The sequence below is a fragment of the Lycium barbarum genome, chromosome 8 (genome assembly GCF_019175385.1).
Source record: "Lycium barbarum isolate Lr01 chromosome 8, ASM1917538v2, whole genome shotgun sequence".
NCBI classification, from domain to species: Eukaryota; Viridiplantae; Streptophyta; class Magnoliopsida; order Solanales; family Solanaceae; genus Lycium; species Lycium barbarum.
Genome location: NC_083344.1, coordinates 103,695,037 through 103,715,611, shown reverse-complemented (window position 1 = coordinate 103,715,611; position 20,575 = coordinate 103,695,037). Strand labels below are relative to the sequence as shown.

Sequence of the window (20,575 nt, the reverse complement as noted above, 5' to 3'; positions counted from 1 at the left end):
TGAATTTCAGTTTTGGCAGAAAATACATCCTGCAGAGACGCGACACAACGTGGAACTTTATCTTACGCAGTGAACTGGGGAAAATTTGCTGAAGAGGAATACCAAACTCACAAGCAAAGGTCATGAATCTACTCTCGAACTCAATTCTGCCTATGTCCACAAACACGTGATACGTAGGTTAATTTATCTTTCACATCCTCCGCTAAAACTCTACTAAATCTACTCTTTTCACAATCTCACATTCCTTTCTACACCCCCAGTGTCTCCATAACTCAACACTGGGGCATCTTTGAAGAATTTACATCGTGCCCAGTAGAGTCCTACTTAAAGGTGTGTTGCGCGCCACATTTATAATTAGGAGGCTATAAGCATATGTTCTATTCTTGAACGTTCTCGTCACCTGTCTACAACCCCCCCCCCCCCCCCCCCCCCGCTAGATTATGAATCCACAAAAACTTTCGAACTAGACATGGCCTTAGTGCAACCGTAGATATGTAGGCAACTCAAAACTAAGATTCAGCCATAATTTTCCATAATTCCTTCGGACCTCATCATATTTTCCATCAATTTTCCTAAACCGTACTTTCTTACAAATTCATATTCGTCGGTCCAAACAAAATTGGCTACTACGTCAACCTCTTCGCCCGAAGATTCTTACATCATCTCCGTTCGAAGAGGGGTATCTGTTGACACCCAATTTTGTCCCTCCTTTATTTTAATTTACTCAGGCTTTCTAAATTTACTGACGAGCTAAATACTTTATTTCATTGCCATTACTACTAAATATCATTACTTTTATTTTTAACATTACAAGTATCACTTTACTACAAATTTTAGATGATTCGTCATCATTTCATTTTTTCGGGTTCGGACTCGTTAAATTTATTACAAGGCAATATTTTGCAAAATCTTTATTCTTCTACAGGTTAATTATCGTCTCTACATAATATATATTATACCAGTTATTAAATTAGAATCCCAAAATAATTAAATAGCGGAAAAATGGTCAACCATTTTTAGCCAATTAATGGCTTAAAATACAAATATAATATTATTTCCCTACCCGAATAAGCAACCCACATTTTTAATATCCAATCCACATTTATATTAGCCCATATTTAAATTAATAGGCCAGCCCAAAACGGACCAGCCCAATTAACTCCTACCCGGCCCAACCCTCATTATCTTTACCCTAATTCCCTTCTCCTTCATTTTCCGCCTCCCTCACCCTTTCCTCCTTCTCTCCTCCTCGTCTCCATCTCGCCTCCATCTCCCACGTTCTTCCCACCTCTTCTCTGCCATCCCTCGCTGCTCCACTTATCCTTGTCTCCCTCACGTGCTCCCTCTGCACTTCCACCACGCCTGTCCCCCGCTCCCGCCTCTCTCATACGCTCCTTTTTTTTTAAAATACAAATGAAACCCTATAAATAGTAGGGGAGTTGAATCGTTTAAGGGGGAAGCCTTGGCTATATTCAACATTCTTTCTGTATCTCTACTGCTACTCTAAATTGGAGATATGTTATAATTCCATTCTGTTTCGGAATCATTTTCAGACGCCTGAATCCTTTCTAAAATACTCATATTTTTACTATCCCTGGAAATACTCTTTGAAGGATTAAGTGGATTATTCCTTCTGTTGTTACTTTAAAATTCGAGCGTAGATTCGAGACGTCGACACCCACTTCACTGCACCTACAAGAGGTCAGTAAACCCTTTTTCTTTTCTTTATATTTTTGGTATTCTAGATTGTTTAGTTTAATTTATGTTCATGTGTTAGTTAACAGCTATGTTGGCGTTCGTTTAGTTCAGTCGAATTTAGTCTTAGTTAATATAGCGTAGTATCAATTTAAGCTCAATGTAGTTAATTATGTTCATCAAGTTGATTTTACCTAGTTCGAACAGAGTAATTGGTTAAGTGGTAATTTTGTTTAGTCGAAGATGTTTGTTAAGTTATTTGCCAGCTATATTGATTAAGCAATGTTTATTTGGATGTTCGAATTCATAGTAATCGAAGATTGTGTTCATCGAGTCTAAATTACTGTTGTTGTACTACCAGCCTTGAATCTTTGGTGTAGGATTTGATCTCAGTCGTGTATCTCATATGACTTTGTATGTTGACATCATGAGTAGTATATAGATTGATGCGTATCCTTGAGGCATTGCTTGCATTTTCCTAATGTATAATTTCGATAGCTTGGCTAAGTACCGCGATCTCTGTGGGCCTAATTCTGTGTGTTTCAAAATATGTGTGTGGTCTGATATGCATACTCATACTTAGAACAATTGGTGATTATTTTGTTCATCCATGTCTACTTAGTTGTTGTCATTTACTGCTATTTGATTTCCTATGGGTATTGTGAATGTTCTGTCAACATAGTGATCACAATTTACTACACAAGCATGTCTGTTAAGATCATATAGGTTTAAAGAGGTTATGAGATGAAAGTAGATTAGACCAATATAATATCCCATAAGATACCTATGGTATGGCCATTAGCCTGATAAGGTTCAACCGATTACAATATTATAAGGATGTATTGAACTAAGTTTCAGAACTATGTGCATGAACTAGGGTGGGTCTGCCTCAAACTATGCCAAATTCACAAGGATCAGTAACTTGTTCATGTTTAGGTGTGATTAGCCCTCCTTTGCTGCATATGGTACTATGCGATTTTGATTGCTTTCATTTCTTGTTTCACATCCCATGCTTGCTTTGACTGCACTTAACCTTGTCCTATTTCAAAAGATTAGCTCATTGCTTTCAATGGTCCACAACACTTAGAGTAAAATAGAGCTAATGCTTCCTTCTCTGTCGACCCGAACTATTAAGCTAGACAAAGTTTAACAAGCCCATGTGAGTTCTATATGCTTCTCTGTGAGAATGTTTGCATCTTCATGTTGGGGATTGATAACTGTTACTCTAGTTCTAAATTGTTGTGGCCTGAGCTCATTAATGCATGATTATGGGCATGTGATGGTCCATAGTTGTTGTTCTCAGCAGTACCTGTTTCCATAGTGACATACTTAACTATTTATTATTATAGTAATATTATATGTAAGGAAATAACTACTATTGTTTTGTTATTTGTTGAAAATGATTAGACATGACTATTGCCATAAACATGTTGCATTAAAATATACTTAACTGCTGTAGCATTTGGCCTTTGAGTTGTTGTAATCTGATAACTCACTGATTTCCCATTTGGCTATATATTGTTTGCTTGATGCTGCTGTTATGTTTTGACATTGTTGTGCCCTTGGTAGAAATTTGGAAAGCCATTGCATCATTTAAGACTCTGAATTTCCTGTTATCTGGTGCAAACTATTGCTAAACAAGGTTTGCTGAACATATTGTTTCTGTGTTTCTGAGATTCTGGATTCCGGAAAATATTTTACATGGATGAACGAATATCAATTCTGTTGATTTTATGGGATGCTATATTCATCAGCTGCTTATCTTAACTAGTTGTTGTTAATGTCTATTGATGCTCATTTTCAAGGGTCCACTAGTCAAGATCAGACCTTGCATTTTAGATTGCTTCACTGGAATGATTTAAATTCTTTGGGTATACAATCACGTTCACGTTAAATAAAGGATCCAGATCTGCCAAATGCTGTGATGATTTTTTTTTTGCTTGTTTAAATTCGTATGTGTTGGTACATAGCGAGTATATTGGATTCAGTTGTACACATTGGCGTATATTTTTAGCACATCCTAGTTAATACGTATAGGGATTTGGCTTTTTTTTTTTTTTTTTTTTTTTTTTTTTTAAAAGGGACATCGAATCTTAAAACATTGCAAATGTTTGTTGCTGTCATGTTTAGGAGCTGTTTGCTTATATACTACAAGTTGGCTGTAATAGAATCGTGTATATGAATGTATGCGTGAAATATATTTGAATATACACAATATGTACATTATCAACTGAAATATCTTGAGTTTATATTTTATGCATTTAATATTATTCATTGATCATAAACTAATCGTTCTCTTTATCTTTCTTTTATGCATGAACATCGCATACGAGTCCGCAGGGACTCGTCACCTCCCATTCGGCGTTGGGCTAAAGCCCAACAAAATCTTTTCCCTCTGTTCCAGTCTCTCTGTCCGCAGCAAGGAAATAAAATTTGGGCCAAAGCCCAATCAATGTGAACAGCAACAGTAGCCGGGTCACAACAATCCAGAAATGGGCTGAGCCCATTTGAACCATTTTACTCCTCTATTTTTATTCTATTTTTGTGCATTCAATTGTATTACATGACTAACACTTTACTTGTCTATTTGCTTAGATTAAGTAAACCTTAGCGAATTAGTTGGGTTTGGTTTTAAGTTATGAGTAGTTAATTTGAAGAAAATCAACTATTAAATTCGTAAGTTTAACTACTTATAATATCTATACTGTCATTTTCTATTATTAGGACAATGTATTTCAAACAACATGACTATATATTTGAGTTAAAGGAATCAAGATTCACCCTTACTACTTTAGAAATTCAAAACATTACATATTTGACACTAATGCCAACTCGTTTAAGAAATAAAAAGGTAAACTAATTCAACGAACAACCCTTTCGCTTTAAGTTCTTTTTCAACACTTAGAAATACACATTGAAATACATATTTATCTAGAACAACTTTTAAAATTTTATTAAATAACTCTTTTAAATTTTAGTCATTTCCTCCACATATAAACATTACATGTTCCGCTTTCTCTTAGTCTATTTTTGACTAAACTCTTTTATGCAATTGTTATTTTCTACAAGTATTATTTTAAACCACGTCATTATACTTTCATTTTAAAACCTTAACAGTATTTATAAGTCGTATTTCAAAATAGCGTTAAAAGTACTCTTTTATACAATTTGTTTTTTTTTTACAAGTTCTATTTTAAATAACATTCTTACATGTCTATCTATAACTTTAGGCATACTTACAAAGCTACTTTCTTTTTTCTATAATACTATATTTACACTTAGCCTAATTAATTATAAGTCCGGTCGGTTAACCATTGTTAATGGGTCTTAAAGGATGCCTAATACCTTCCCTTTAGACTAATTGAACCCTTACCTAGAATCTTAAGTTTCGCAGACCTTAAAGAGAATTAACTTTAAACATAACTTTAATAAACTTTAGGTGTCCTAATTCACCATAAAATAATTAGGTGGCGACTCCTTAACATAAACAAAAACAGGAATCTCCAATATGTTGTACTTCTACTTTAACTAATCCCGGTTAAAAATGGGGTATGACAAAGTCGAGCCTAAATGATAACTGTTAGCTATTGACGATAGTCGGTTTATGGTGTACCTATCCACGATCCATTAGATTTGTGCAATTTGGGGTTTGGGATTTGGCGTTTGGGTTTTTTGTTTTTTTTTTTAAAAATAATAATAATAAAGTCCACTAGGCTTGTGACCTAGGGCTGATTTTATAATTTTTTCTCAAAAAGCAAAATAAATCAAAGTCTTTACATCTGGGGCCAAAAAGGCTAATGAAAATGCAATTATTAAACTAATGACCAACTTAAGATTTATATGTGATCTTAAGTTGGTGCTACAAATTACTAAAGAATAAAAATTGATCCTAATAGAAAATCTGTAAAAATTGACATTTGGGGTTGGGGGGTTTTTTTTTTTCATTAGACTAGTGCAAATACAACATGCTTTTCATTCCAACGGTCGCCTTTATTTCTCTGGTTTATCATCGACCAAAATGGTCTAAAATTGTCCTAAGCAGTGAGTTGTTATATAAACTAAGGTGGTTTATTTCCGATTTTTGGCCTATAATTGACCCATCACACCTGGCTTTATTTCGACTGACGGACCACAAATTTCTCTACAATGGTAATAAAACAAAAAATTCTTAAATTTACAACCTTAACAATGCATCCTTTCCTATATAAAACCGACCAAAAGTTCAAACTCCATTGTCTCTTTTCTTGAACAAACTCCTCCATTGTCTCTTTTCTTGATCAAACTCCTCCATTATCTTTCTTGATCAAACAACTCCATTTTCAGATACATAACCATCATTCTCAACTCTACTATCAACTCTATCTCCTTCATCGCCATCAACACTACACTCATCAATGGGGTCTGAGTAGGACTCACTCTCAGCTTCTGCACTTCTTTTATCTTTTTACATCTCAGCTACCTTCTTCACCTCTTCTTTTTTTATCCATACGATCCGCAGTAGAACGGGATTGAACCATATCACCAGAACGGAGGAGTATTTTTCCTTCTCTTCCTCTATACGTAGGCATTTATACGATCTAAACTATCACTCTCAACTCTCAACTGTATTTGAACCATGTATCTGAACCATATGTATCTGAATTATCCTGAACGGGGACGTGGCGGTTATATCTGAACGATCCTCAAATAGGAACTTTATTTTGCAAATAGATAGGGAATAAGAATATATAATCGACTAAAAGTCTATTAATAGACCATAATTTACAAAAGCAAAAACACAAAAAGAAAGATCGAAACAAGCAAAATAAGTATAAATAACACACATTTCGACGGAAAAACAAGTAAAACTTCAAAGGTTTTGGAAAAAAGCAGAACTTTATGAACACTAGGTTCTTATCAAGATCGGAAAAAAAAAAAATCAACCCATACTTTTAAATAGGCAATATGGATCTTAAAATGCTTTGCCATTGATGCAAAATTAATTAACATACACGAGGATGACGATTGGAGAGCTTCTGGACTCTAGAGAGAAGAAAAAACGACTGGAGAGATTGGACTTGATAGAGAAGAGAGTGAAGAGAGAGAAGAGGACTTATGCATATTTTAGAAGAAAGAGAGAGGGGCTTTGTATATTTTATTACAAGTCACATGGACTTAAGTGTATAACTTAAAACCTGCAAACTTTTTAAAATTATGAAATATACTCCATTCCTGTTTTTCTAAACCCTAATACCGAAAAATAAATTGAGTGACCTTCTTCCCAATTGAAACTTGAAAGTGACCTCCTCCACAAATCTTCTCGGGTTTCTTTGTATTTTGTCATATGACAATGACAGGAGTTATTATTCATTAATAATTAGTGCAGTACGTACAGAGTACATGATAGACATTATGAGAAGTGTAGAAGTGTGGTAACAATTTGGGTAATTAATTGAACCCTTGCATCAGAGAATCAGAAAGGAAACAACACTTGCAGTTCTTTTTCATTGAAAAGGAAATTAAAACCAAACTAAATTTTTGGAGAACATAAACTTGTCCTCATTGACCATTCATGCAAGATCTGCATGAATTCTTTTACTTTTTTCTTTTCTAACGGGGCCTCAATACATAAATGTAGCCTTATAGTCGTTCCAAAGTTGATCCACTGATTTTCCTAGCAAGTCAACAAAGAAAGTATCACTATAACAATCTCTCATCTTCTTGTTGAGTTCTCCCACGAATCCATATTTAAGAACATTGCAATAATCAAGAAATCGAGCAGTCACATCGTAGCCTTGGTCCCAACTATTACCTTGGCCAGGCTTCACCCAATGACTGTTAGGATTTGAATCCCAAATCCGACCTTTGTAAGCAGGTTCCCAGGAAAGATTGGAGGGTCACAGCTGGACCACTTAAATACCAACCTCCTTAGACAGAACCTACTTACGCCGTGATGTAAGCGAAGAATAAATAGCACACACAGATTTATAGTGGTTCACCCTCAATGTGAGAGCTACGTCCACGTTGCTGCTGCAGATCTTATTAAAGAAGAAATATTACAAGTGTTTACAACACTCAACCTCACAACCCCAATCCCAATTACACTCAAGAATTTTACCACAGAAAATTCTCTCAAAGACCTTCTCTTACTTAGGCCTTTCACTAAGAGTATTTCTCTTAGATTTTTCTCTCTCTTTGGGATGTGTTGTCTTCTTCAATTTGGTGTGTTTTACAAATGAACCATAAGCTACCTATTTATAGGAATGAATTTCCTATGATGAGGTAAGCGCTTACATCACGACTATCATGAGGTAAGCGCTTACATCACGACTATGTGAACAAAAGAATTGACTTGTTTGGCCAATTCCACACCCAACAAATCTCCCACTTGAAGACTAATTTTAATTTGTCTTCACACTTTGATCGATGCAGCAGCTCTTTCCTAGTTTCATACTTCGTGCAGGCCAACTGAAGCTGAGCATAGCTTCAGTTTGTCTATCATCACTGCCTTTGTCAGCATGTCTGCTGGATTCTGACTCCCTGCGATCTTCTCAAGCACTAGCGCTCCATCTTCCAAAGCTGATCTAATGAAATGGTACCGGAGTTGTATGTGCTTCGTTCGAGCATGGTAGACCGGGTTCTTTGCCAAATGAATGGCACTTTGGCTATCACAATATAGCACACTTCCCTCGTGGTCCTGATCCAATTCCCGCAGAAAAGATTGTAGCCACATCATTTCCTTTGTGGCCTCCGTCACAGCAACGTACTCAGCCTCACAACTAGAGAGAGCTACTATCTTTTGCAACTTGGAAACCCAAGAGATTGCAGTACCTCCGAAGGTGTAAACATACCCGGATGTGCTCTTTCTGCTATCAATATCACCACCGTTGTCAGCATCAACATACCCTTGCAATCTTGTTTTTGATTTTCGGAAATACAGAGCTGAACTTGAGCTGCCTTTCAGATATCTGAATATCCACTTCACAGCCTCCCAGTGTTGCTTTCCCGGATTGCTCATAAATCGGCTGACAACTCCCACTGCATGTGCAATGTCTGGCCTTGTACATATCATTGCATACATAAGACTACCGATTGCAGATGCATAAGGTATCTTGTCCATTTGCTTCTTCTCATCCTCGGTTGTCGGCGACTGATCCTTTGACAACCGAAAGTGTCCAGCCAAGGGAGTGCTGACTGGCTTGGCATCATGCATGTTAAACCTTTTGATAACTTTCCTCACATATTCTTCTTGTGAGAGTTTGATGCCCTCCTTGCTTCGGTCGATTCTCATCCCAAGGATTTGCTTTGCAGCTCCCAAATCCTTCATTGCAAACTCTTCCGATAACCCTTTTTTCAACCGATCAATCTCCTGTAGGTTTGCTCCTACGATTAGCATGTCGTCGACATAGAGTAGCAGTATCATGTACGAGTCTTCAAATTTTTTGAAGTAACAGCAGTGATCTGCCTCGCACCTTGAAAAATCAGCTTTCTTCATAAAGCTGTCAAACTTTAAATACCACTGTCTTGGAGCCTGTTTTAGTCCGTACAGACTCTTTTGAAGTTTGCACACCAGATTCTCCTTTCCTTTGATTTTGAATCCCTCCGGCTGTCGCATGTAGATTTCCTCGTCTAGATCACCGTGAAGAAATGCAGTTTTCACGTCCATCTGTTGCAGATGTAGATTTTCCTTTGCTACCAGCCCAAGAACAGTTCTGATAGTCACCATCTTGACTACGGGAGAGAAGATCTCTGTATAGTCAATGCCTTCTTTCTGTTGAAATCCCTTTGCAACCAGCCTTGCTTTATAACGCTTGCTTCCATTGGGTTCTTCCTTTATCCGATAAACCCATTTGTTTTGCAATGCCTTTTTATCCTTTGGCAACTCGGATAATTCCCATGTATGATTTGCCGATAGTGAATCCATTTCATCCTTCAGTGCCAGCTCCCACTTAGTCGATTCATCGACTTGCATTGCTTCTTCATAACATTCTGGCTCCCCTCTATCAGTGAGTAGAATGTAGTTGAGGGATGGAGAGTACCTGTGAAGCGGCTTCCTGATCCTGGATGATCTACGCAGCTCTGTGATTGGCGTCTGTTCATTTGTTTCAGAATCAACACTTTCATCAGCACCTTCTCGGATTGTTTGTTCCTCTGCCTCGGTTGTACCTGGCTGCGGCTCAGGTGCCGGAAAGTCCTTCAAATCGACTATTTCCGATTCCTTGTCCTGACATTCTGAATTCTTTTGCAGCTTGTATTTGTACAGTACCTCTTCGTTAAAGACAACATTCCTGCTTCGGATGATCTTCCGATTTTGTTCATCCCAAAATCGGTACCCAAGCTCGGTGTCACCATAGCCAATAAAGTAACACTTCTTTGATTTTGGATCAAGCTTGCTTCTAGCCGTATCATCATTATGAACATATGATAAGCAACCGAACACTTTCAGAAATGAAAGATTTACCTTCTTGCCACTCCAGACTTCTTCTGGAATTCTGAAATCCAAGGGAACTGACGGTCCTCGGTTAATTAAGAAGGCCGCGGTATTGACTGCATCTGCCCAGAATGTCTTGGGCAGTCCAGAGTGTATTCTCATACTCCGAGCACGCTCGTTCAACGTTCGGTTCATTCTTTCGGCTACTCCATTCTGTTGCGGCGTTCCAGGAATAGTCTTCATCATCTTGATCCCATTATCGGCACAGTACCGTTTGAAATCACCATCAGTGTATTCTCCGCCGTTGTCGGACCTCAAACACTTCAACTTGAGGTTTGTTTCATTCTCGACCATGGCTTTCCATCTTTTGAATACACTAAACACATCGGATTTATTTTTCATAAAATAAACCCATACCTTCCTGGTTGAATCATCAATGAAGGTCACGTAGTAGTGTGATCCTCCAAGGGAGGGTACAGTGGTAGGTCCCCACACGTCTGTGTGCACCAATTCCAGCTTTTCGACCTTCAACTCTCTGCCTGCACTTGAGAAGCTTACTCGCTTTTGTTTTCCGAGAATGCAGCTCTCACACGTATGAAGGTCCACCGTCTTCAGCTCCGGAATTAAGCCATTTGTCACCAACAGCTTCATCCCCTTCTGGCTGATATGCCCAAGCCGACAATGCCACAAATCTGTCTTCTTTGTGTTGTCAACCACAGCAACAGTATCACGACAGCTAGTCGTCATGTAGAGAGTGCCAATCTTCTTTCCTCGGCCAACTACCATAGCACCTTTCGCCACCTTCCAAGACCCATTACCAAAATTGAGATCATATCCCTCATCATCAAGCTGACCTACTGAGATCAGGTTTCGCATCAGCTTTGGAACATGTCTAACTTTTGTAATCTTCCACGAGGATCCATTTGACATCTTCAAATTAATGTCTCCCGTGCCAACAACATCTAGCGGCTCTCCATCGGCTAAATAAACTTTGCCGAGATTCCCAGCCACGTAGTTTGTCATTATATCATGATGTGGGGTGGTATGAAAGGACGCTCCTGAGTCAAGCACCCAAGAGTATATCGGGCTGTCAACCGATAGCAACAACGCATCGCCAATGTCTTCCGTAGCAGCGTTGATTTCAGCCCCCTTGTTGTCCTCCTTCTTTGGCGCCCTGCAGTTCTTCTTGAAGTGACCTGGTTTTCCACAGTTCCAACACTCATGTGTTCGTCCTGGTCTGGATTGACCCCTGCCATTCCTTGACTTCGATCTGCCCCTATTTCGGTTGTAGTTTCTGTCATAATTTCTGCTTCTGTTTTCAACATTAAAAGCAGAACTCGTCGATGCCTCTCCCGAATCTGTCCTGCGCACCTCCTCAGCAAGGATACGATCCCTAACATCGTTGAACTTTAGTTTGTCACTGCCGACAGAATTACTAACCGCTGCTCTCATTGGCTCCCAACTATTTGGTAGGGATGCCAACAAAATTAGAGCTTGTACTTCATCATCGAAATCAATTTTTACCGATGACAATTGATTTACAATGGTATTGAATTCATTTACGTGTGCAGCAACATGAGCATTTTCCATCATCTTTAGATGAAATAGTTTCTTCATGAGAAATACCTTATTATTTGCCGAAGGTTTCTCATACATGTCAGACAATACCTTCATCATATCTGCGGTGGTCTTCTCCTTTGCCACGTTGTGAGCAACGTTCTTCGACAGCGTCAGCCGAATGACTCCCAGAACTTGTCTGTCGAGGAGATTCCAATCTGCTTGCTTCATCTCCTCTGGTTTCGGACTCAGAGGTTCATGAAGCTTTCTGCCATATAAATAATCTTCAATTTGCATTCTCCAGAACGCAAAGTCTGTACCATCGAATTTACCGATGCCGTGCGTCGTACCATCTTCGCCTCCCATCGTTTCTAAATCACAACACAACCTGTTGCTCTGATACCAGTTGTTAGGATTTGAATCCCAAATCCGACCTTTGTAAGCAGGTTCCCAGGAAAGATTGGAGGGTCACAGCTGGACCACTTAAATACCAACCTCCTTAGACAGAACCTACTTACGCCGTGATGTAAGCGAAGAATAAATAGCACACACAGATTTATAGTGGTTCACCCTCAATGTGAGAGCTACGTCCACGTTGCTGCTGCAGATCTTATTAAAGAAGAAATATTACAAGTGTTTACAACACTCAACCTCACAACCCCAATCCCAATTACACTCAAGAATTTTACCACAGAAAATTCTCTCAAAGACCTTCTCTTACTTAGGCCTTTCACTAAGAGTATTTCTCTTAGATTTTTCTCTCTCTTTGGGATGTGTTGTCTTCTTCAATTTGGTGTGTTTTACAAATGAACCATAAGCTACCTATTTATAGGAATGAATTTCCTATGATGAGGTAAGCGCTTACATCACGACTATCATGAGGTAAGCGCTTACATCACGACTATGTGAACAAAAGAATTGACTTGTTTGGCCAATTCCACACCCAACAATGACTAGGTGCAAGTCCAGCTTTAAGCCTTACATAATCAGCAATTCCTTCAATTAATCCTTAAGGAGCTTGACCATTACCTTTCCACTGCTAAATATGAGTCATTTCATGATACAATACTCCGGTGATTTCTTTTTTCACGTCACCCGAGTAACCTTCTATGTACCTGCAAAGGTGGAAGAATTTAAACATGAGGAGTTCTAACTTTTAAGGTACTTAGAAGGCCGAAATTTAAAGATCCCGCTAAATTATAGTTGTACTTGGCTTTTCTATAATCGTATCCCCTCAAACAATAACTGGCTCTAATTACCCACCCACCCCCACCCCCCACCCCCTTGGCTTTTGTATAATCGTTACACATCAAAAGAAAAACTGATAGGTTTATTATAACGGAGGAATAGAGAAGATATATGGAAGGAGATAAGGCAATAGACATTGTAATGTCTAAATATAAAATAAAATGGTATTTGAGATTATTTTTACACATCAAATTAATATGATCTGGCTGTTATTTTACACTCTCAAGCGACAAACCTCATTTGAAATCACTTGGATAGAAAAGCCAAGTATAGGAGTGTAATCAAGACCAATTACTGTTTCGGGGTTTTTTTTTTTTTTTGGGGGGGGGGGGGGGGGGGGAGGGAGTGGTCACGATTACAAAAATCCAAGTACAGGAGGTATTTTGGACCAATAGTTTAAAGGGATCTGATTAAAACGTGACAAGTTTAAGGGGGTCTTTAGATATTCTATCTTCTTAGAACATATCATGTTGTACGCCTGAAATGATAGGTTCTAAATTAAATATTTGTTGAAACATTAGTGATTTCGCATAACACATACTATATACGTAATTTTTTATAGATATCATGTTATACTAAAAGTGAGAAGCTTTTATCTTCAAAGTTAGATTACGATTTTGCCCTTGCAGTAAATCAAAATGTAATAAAATATCGAATTAAAAAGTAATGTCAAATTACATAATGACTGAATTACAAGTTCATCAACATTAATGTATATACATTTCAATTGTCAAAAGTCATTTCTTTATATTGAAACCGTAGTAATCCATTGCTCAATTATTAAAGAGAAGACATTAAGAAGAAATGAATGTTGAAATGATCAAGTTTTAGTTTCAAAACAGTAACCTCTCATTTCCAATAACTTCTCATTTTCGGGTACTAATGAAGGAAATTAATGATGATTTTGCAGATTATATTATGACATGGGAGAGATTTGGAATGATGACGGAGCAGAAATGATCGGTGTTGGGAAAGCGGGGTTGCAGGATGGCAGCAACAGTTACATGGATGAAAGGTTTTGCAAACAACACTTTTGGCTTCTCCTATATCACGCGAATATTTCTTAAGTAATGATGAGTTCAAGCCCTAAGAATGGAATAGCCTTTGACAGTAAACGCTTCCAAAGTGGAATTTCTCGGAGAAAATCCAAATTAGAGGGGCACCGGATGAGGAACAAAAAAAGGTATCATACAGTCAAATTTCCTCTCATTATCTTTTCGTCATTCTTATTTTAAATCAATTTATGTTAATCGTGAGTGATTAGAAAACCACATTCTCTTTAGAAGCGTAATTTTTTTCCTTCGGTTAATCGTGTAACTACTCAATATCTGTAAATTTCATATTCATTTCTTTACAATGAGCATTTCATTTAACGGGTTATCCATTTACTGTTCAGTTTTCTCTCTTTTCTATATGCTAAGTTTTTTCAATGGCAGAAAAAATCAAGAAGATTCAACATATAGTATATATATTACATTACAGAAAAATTACTCTACATAATGTAGTTTTCCAACGAAGGGGTGTCATTGACATCTGCAAGGTGGCTCTGCCACCGATTTTCCCCTCTCTTTGTTTTATTAATCTTTATTTGTTCGCTTTTAAAAGGGTGAAGCTTCAACAATAAAGATGATGAAATAATAAAATTTACGGTCGGTCGGTCGGTAACAGTAGCGGATATTTTATCTTAATACTAAGAATCACACATGGTATCGTTCATATGATTTTTTCCTTTATTATATTTTGGGGTAATATATATGTATGTTCTCTTATTTTCTCCTATAAGTTTCTTATATTGCAATAGTTCTTCCTTTCTCTTATAAGAGTTCTTTACTTCTCTTGTTTAATTTTTCTTCAATTGTCGTGTGATTCGTACGCCATTTACTGACGTTCAACTAGTTGTTGAAGGATGAGACACATGATCGTACTATATTTCATAATATAATTATATTTTTTCATTTCAATTAAATTTTTTGTTGTCAAAGTTCCAAATGACAGGATCCATAGTTTTAAATCACGCAAAGGTATATATATATACATCAATTAAGTATTTCAACAATTACTATCTCTGTCACAAATTGACAATGTTCTACTAGCCATTTTAAGAAAGGCACACGTTGAACGAATTTCTGCACAACTTTTACAGTTTCGATAACTTTTTGTTGTATACACTATAAAAAGGGGAGACTACAATTTCTTTAAAAAAGGTAAAAACTTTAAAGTGAAACATTTGCAACCATATCCAACATGACTCAAATTCATATTTATATTATATGTTTTTGGCGTATAAAAAGGACTGTCAAGTTGAATACTTGATATATTGTAAGGATTGCATAAAAGAAGATGTTAGGCCATTACGTTTCGATATAAATTTTTCAATATAATTATGCTTTGCAATGATAATAAATACCGGTTGAATAGACTCCCCATTCATCAGTTTGAGCTTGCATTTTTTCCATTCAATTTCAGTGCAACTCATTGCACACTTATTATAATTTTTACACATATTTGTACTAATTATCATGGGATACACACGTGCAACGCACGTGTCTGAAAACTATATATATATATAGAGAGAGACACACACACACAAAAAAAACTGAATTTAGTTGAACTTGCTTAATACATAAAGGCTACATCCCCCTCTGTGTACCTGGAATTGACATGGATCTCGTTGTTGCTTGCAATTGCAACATCATCTCCATCCATATCGTCATCGAGAAAAATGCTGACGTGTTGGACATCTTTCCGGTCGATGGAGCAGTTGATGCTGAGGATATTGTGATAGATGAAATTGGTGGCGGAATCAAGGGTTTGAAGGGTGTATTGGCCACCAATGTCACGGTCAAATCGAGCACCGGATGCAGTCGTGATGGTGACTGAGTAGTTCACTGCATGGATTCCGTTGATGATTGCAAGAAATATTAACAAGGAATATAGAAAGAAGGTCATAGTTATGGTTAAGCTTTTAAGTTTTCTTACTTTTAACTATTGTTTTGATTGCTTCGTTCCTTGCCCTTAAATAGAAGATTGAATTGGCATAAGTCCAATGGAGAAAGATAAGCCTAAAGATCTTTAATAGGAACTAAAATAGATAGAAAATTCATTATGTGGAACTATACGTTTGTTTCTTGCTCGCAAGACTATTCTCATTGTTATATCCTATTGTTATTATTAATAAGTGCTCAATGTCTTAATATATCGCATTTTAATGTAATATCAGTCTCTCATATCTAACGTTTTCTCGATATTTAGCCATTGATCAAAATTTATAGTTTCCTTACTTGAGAAACGACTAATATGTGTTCCAATATGAGTTTGTCATGAACTGTAAATGTTATACTTGTCCATTTACGATTCTTCTAAAAGTAACGGACCGCCAATTTTATTCTGGTGCACACACCACCTTCAAATTCTGGGTCTGAGGCCTGTGCTTGGTTATTATTAATGGGCCAATTGTAACCTTGTTAAAATTGCGTAAGGGTTGTTTAATAAGCAACTATTTAAACCATTCACAGACACTACGATACAATAATATATTAGTACTAAATAAACAGTCAAACACAGTCAAGTACTAGACACGGTCAAGCCTGCGAAATGTTTAGAGATGCTAGACAAAAATAAAGAAAGGAAAAGATTGATTAATCAGGTTTTTTTGTTTGATAATAATCCATTCACTCAGGCTTAATTCACCTCAATTGGTGGTGGGGATTTGTCCTGGACGACCTTGTAAATTATTGAAAAGATAAAGTTACATCGAGGGGACATAAAATCTTACCTCCAGACAGGGGCAGATTTAGAGGGTCCCGAGGGTGTTCACCCGAACGGTGAACACCCACGGCAAAAAGTTACAATGTATATAGGGTAGCTTTTCTGTGTTTATGTTCATATATTAATTTTTAATACCCTGAACGAATGCAAAAGGTTAGCTGAAGTGGTTTATGGTGTTCAAAATTGTCTCTAGTATCCTAGGTTTGATTCTCATCGACAACATTATTTTTTATAGTTAGCTTTTGTTGTTTTTTTCGAACCCCTGAATGAAAATCCTGGATCCGCCACTGCCTCCAGACCGCTAAAACAAGGGAATCTAGGGAGTTACATGCAGGGGCGGAGCCAGCCCTTTGGGTGTTGTTTTGGCTGAACCCAGTAGCTTTTGTCTGAACCATATATTTGTATTAAATTTTTTGTCAAATATGTACAAATTATTAATTAAGAATCCAGTAACTTTAAAGAATTAGAACTCCAAACCCACAAGCTTCGAATCCTGGCTCCGCCTCGGTTACATGCAAGGATACGGTCATATATATAAACTTTATACTCCAAATTCTTGAATAGAGGAAATAGGTAGTTTATTTCTTTCTTTATTATTTATGATTAACAACATTTAGACAGCAGAACCTAAAATTAACCTCACTTAGCTTGGTAATCTCTCCAAAGTTGATCAACAGTCTTTCCGAGCAGCTCATCAAAGAATTGGTCACTATAACCATTTCTCATCTTCTTATTAAGTTGTGCCACAAACCCTACTTTCAAGCTATCGCAATAATTAAGAAATCGAGCCATCACATCACAGCCTTGGTCCCATCGATCGCCATGCCTAAACGTGACCCAGTCACGACTTGGTGCAAGTCCAGCTTTGAGCCTCACATATTCAGCAATCCCTTCAATTAATCCCCTTGGAGCGTGGCCTTTCCCGTCCCACTGCCATATATGGGTGATTTCGTGGTACAAAATACCAGTAATTTCTCTTTTGATGTCTCCAGAGTAACCCTCGATATAACTAGCAGTAACATGAATCTGATTGTTAATAGCGTCGTTTCCTACTTCCATGTCATCGATGAACATGGTAATATTTTGAACGTTTTTACGTTGTATGGGAGAGTCTTGTTGGAATATTTTCCATATAAAGCTCGTGGCATTTTCTAGTGTTTGCTGGCTATATGGAACGCCGATTTCATCATCGAATCGGGCACCACCGGGCCTGTTAGCGGCCTTATTGGTAATGATGTAATCAACTGCATGGATTCCTTGGGTGACAGCCAATATGAGTAGCAGAGAATAGAGGAAGAAAATCCTGTAAGCCATAATTGTTTTAGTAGTACTCTTTAGTTTATGCTGTTTTTGAATGTTTAAATATGGGGTTCGGTTATTAAAGATCACACCAAAAACAATAAAAAGATCAGCTGATTTTCAGCAGAAAACCAACTCACAAAACCTATGTGACTAGCTAGTTTAATTACTTGTACGTTTGTATTACTTCACAACGTTAGGAGGAGAAGTAGAGGACGGAGAAAAAGAAGTGTACGTACGAGAGCCACGAATACATTTTTGTTTCATATTTTGGCTATTTAAAACGACTATCCGTACGTATTGGATTGTTGAATTCAGTGATACTGATATGATTTTGTATTGATAATTAGTAGCTGAATTGTGTGTTTATATATATATATATATATATATATATATTTCATGATCTCTAATTATTAACAGTAACTATATTTTAGAAAGTATCTATATATAATATAGAGCTAGGCATAGACAATGTGATGTGGCACCTCCCAATGGCCATCAATTGCATTTATCTTTTTTCTCCTTTTTTTGAAATTTTCTCTATTTTACCTTTATTTTCCTAATAGTCAAATATTGCATCAAATTTGTTATGTATATGCTTAATTAAGCCTGTTATCCGGTTTGAACCGGACCAGACCGGTAATCGGTTAATAAACCAGTCACTGGTTCCGGTTTACCGGTTAAAAAATCGAAACCGGACCGGTCCGGTTCGAAACTGTCCAAAACCTTTTTTTTTTTTATAGTATATATATATTATAGTATTTATTAGTATATTATAGGTATATTTACATATGTTATATAAGTTTATAAGTAAAGTTTATATATTTACTAACTAACAACAATACAACATATACGTATATATATATATATATATATATATATATATATATATATATATATATATATATATATATATATATATATATATTATGTTTAAGTTATATGTATACTTATAACTTATATATTATAACTTAAGTTATTTATAGCTTATAAGTTTTTTCTAAGTTTATAAATTCGTATTTTATAAATTAAGTATATTTATATTATAAGTATATTCTTAGTATATTTTAGTTATTTTTCAAGTATATAACTTTCTAGTTTTTAATTTAAGTAGATGTATATTATAAGTATATTCTTAGTATATTTTAGGTATATTCCTAACTTAATGTAAGTAAAAATATGAACACAAATAAATAGAAGAAATCTCAATGAGCCATATATTTTATTCATTCTTGGATAACATTTATTTGCAAGTTGTAGTTTTTTTTTTAACTTACAAATAATACATGAGTTGCAAAGAAATAGTAGAATAATAAAATCACCAACTGTCAATTATTTGGTTAATTTCCCCCATATCATATTCGGTCATGGAGATATCTTCAAAGTCTTCCATTTGGCCCGCTACACTTGCTATCAAATCTTCAATCTCTTCCTCTTCGCCTTCCACCGCTTGTAAGTTTTGGCTACGTCGCTCCGATCTAATCCAATCACGAATGCACCCTAGTACTTGCAAGCTATATCCGGATAATGAGTGTCTATGATCTCCAATTTGTTGTCTTCTGTTACACCTCGGAAAATTTTCCGTTGATGCACAGTGAATGGGCTAGTGAAGAGTACGAGTATACGGTATTTCAATAGGTAAGGAATGACATTCGATGACCCTAGTTAAGATTTCAAAGATGTTTGAGATAGGGGAAGAAAGTTGGCCAAGACAAGGCAAGGCATAGGATAGGTATTGGAAAGGAATTACGAGTAACGAGTTAATGAGGATTTAATGATGTCTTGGAGAAGAGTGATAACGTCCCTTAGATTGGTATTGAGGTGTCAAGCAAGTGCTAAGAAGGTTCCATAAGGATTGGAGATCAAACGAGTCGACGAAAACGGACTTCGGAACACTAGGCATTATACGGCCAAACATACCGGTTGTATAAATTATACGGACCGTATGTTAGGACCGTATAATCAGCCCGGGATGGCACATTTCTCTGGACCAAATATACGGCCAAACATACGGCCCGTATAAAATGTACGGACCGTATGTTGGTCCGTATACCTGGTCGGGAACTGAATGGTTCATTAAATAGAGGATTCAAGTCTTATTTCATTTCACTTCCATATCACACCCCTTCTCTCTAAAACATCTCTCTACATCTATTCCACAAGAATTCAAGAGGTATTAGTGATCAACAACATAAATCAAGTGCATCAAGTGTAAGAAAACCCATTAAAGATCATTCAAGCCAAAAAATCTCATTGGAGATGAACTGGGGTTTTTGCTCAAGTGAAGTATTACCAACCAAGGCTTGTTCCTACAACATCTAAGGTAAGATTTATGGTATTTCTATGTTGTTTAAGGTATTTGAGAGTTGAAATACTTAGATTGTAGAAGGATATGGAAAAATGGGCCATGAATGTGGAATAGTGCCATTTTGAGTAATAGTTTGAATTGAGTCATGATTCTTAATGTGTTGTGATATAAATAGGTTATAAATGATGTAGAGAACACGGGATAGGCAATGTATGTGAATGAACGTAGTCGTGTGTTATGACCATGGATATGGGTGATTGAAAGTGAATTGAGAAATTTGGATAATGTGG

General features: G+C 36.6%; 1 protein-coding gene and 1 pseudogene across 1 annotated transcript; both read right to left on the bottom strand.

The window, feature by feature from the left end:
• Positions 1-7,295: 7,295 nt before the first annotated feature.
• Positions 7,296-15,859, bottom strand: LOC132608060 (uncharacterized; annotated as a pseudogene).
• Positions 15,860-17,070: 1,211 nt separating this feature from the next.
• LOC132605209 (uncharacterized) lies at positions 17,071-17,992 on the bottom strand. Its single transcript, XM_060318427.1, has one exon. It carries the CDS (start codon positions 17,990-17,992, stop codon positions 17,318-17,320), a length of 675 nt encoding a protein of 224 aa, XP_060174410.1. The 3' UTR covers positions 17,071-17,317.
• Between the last annotated feature and the right edge of the window lie 2,583 nt (positions 17,993-20,575).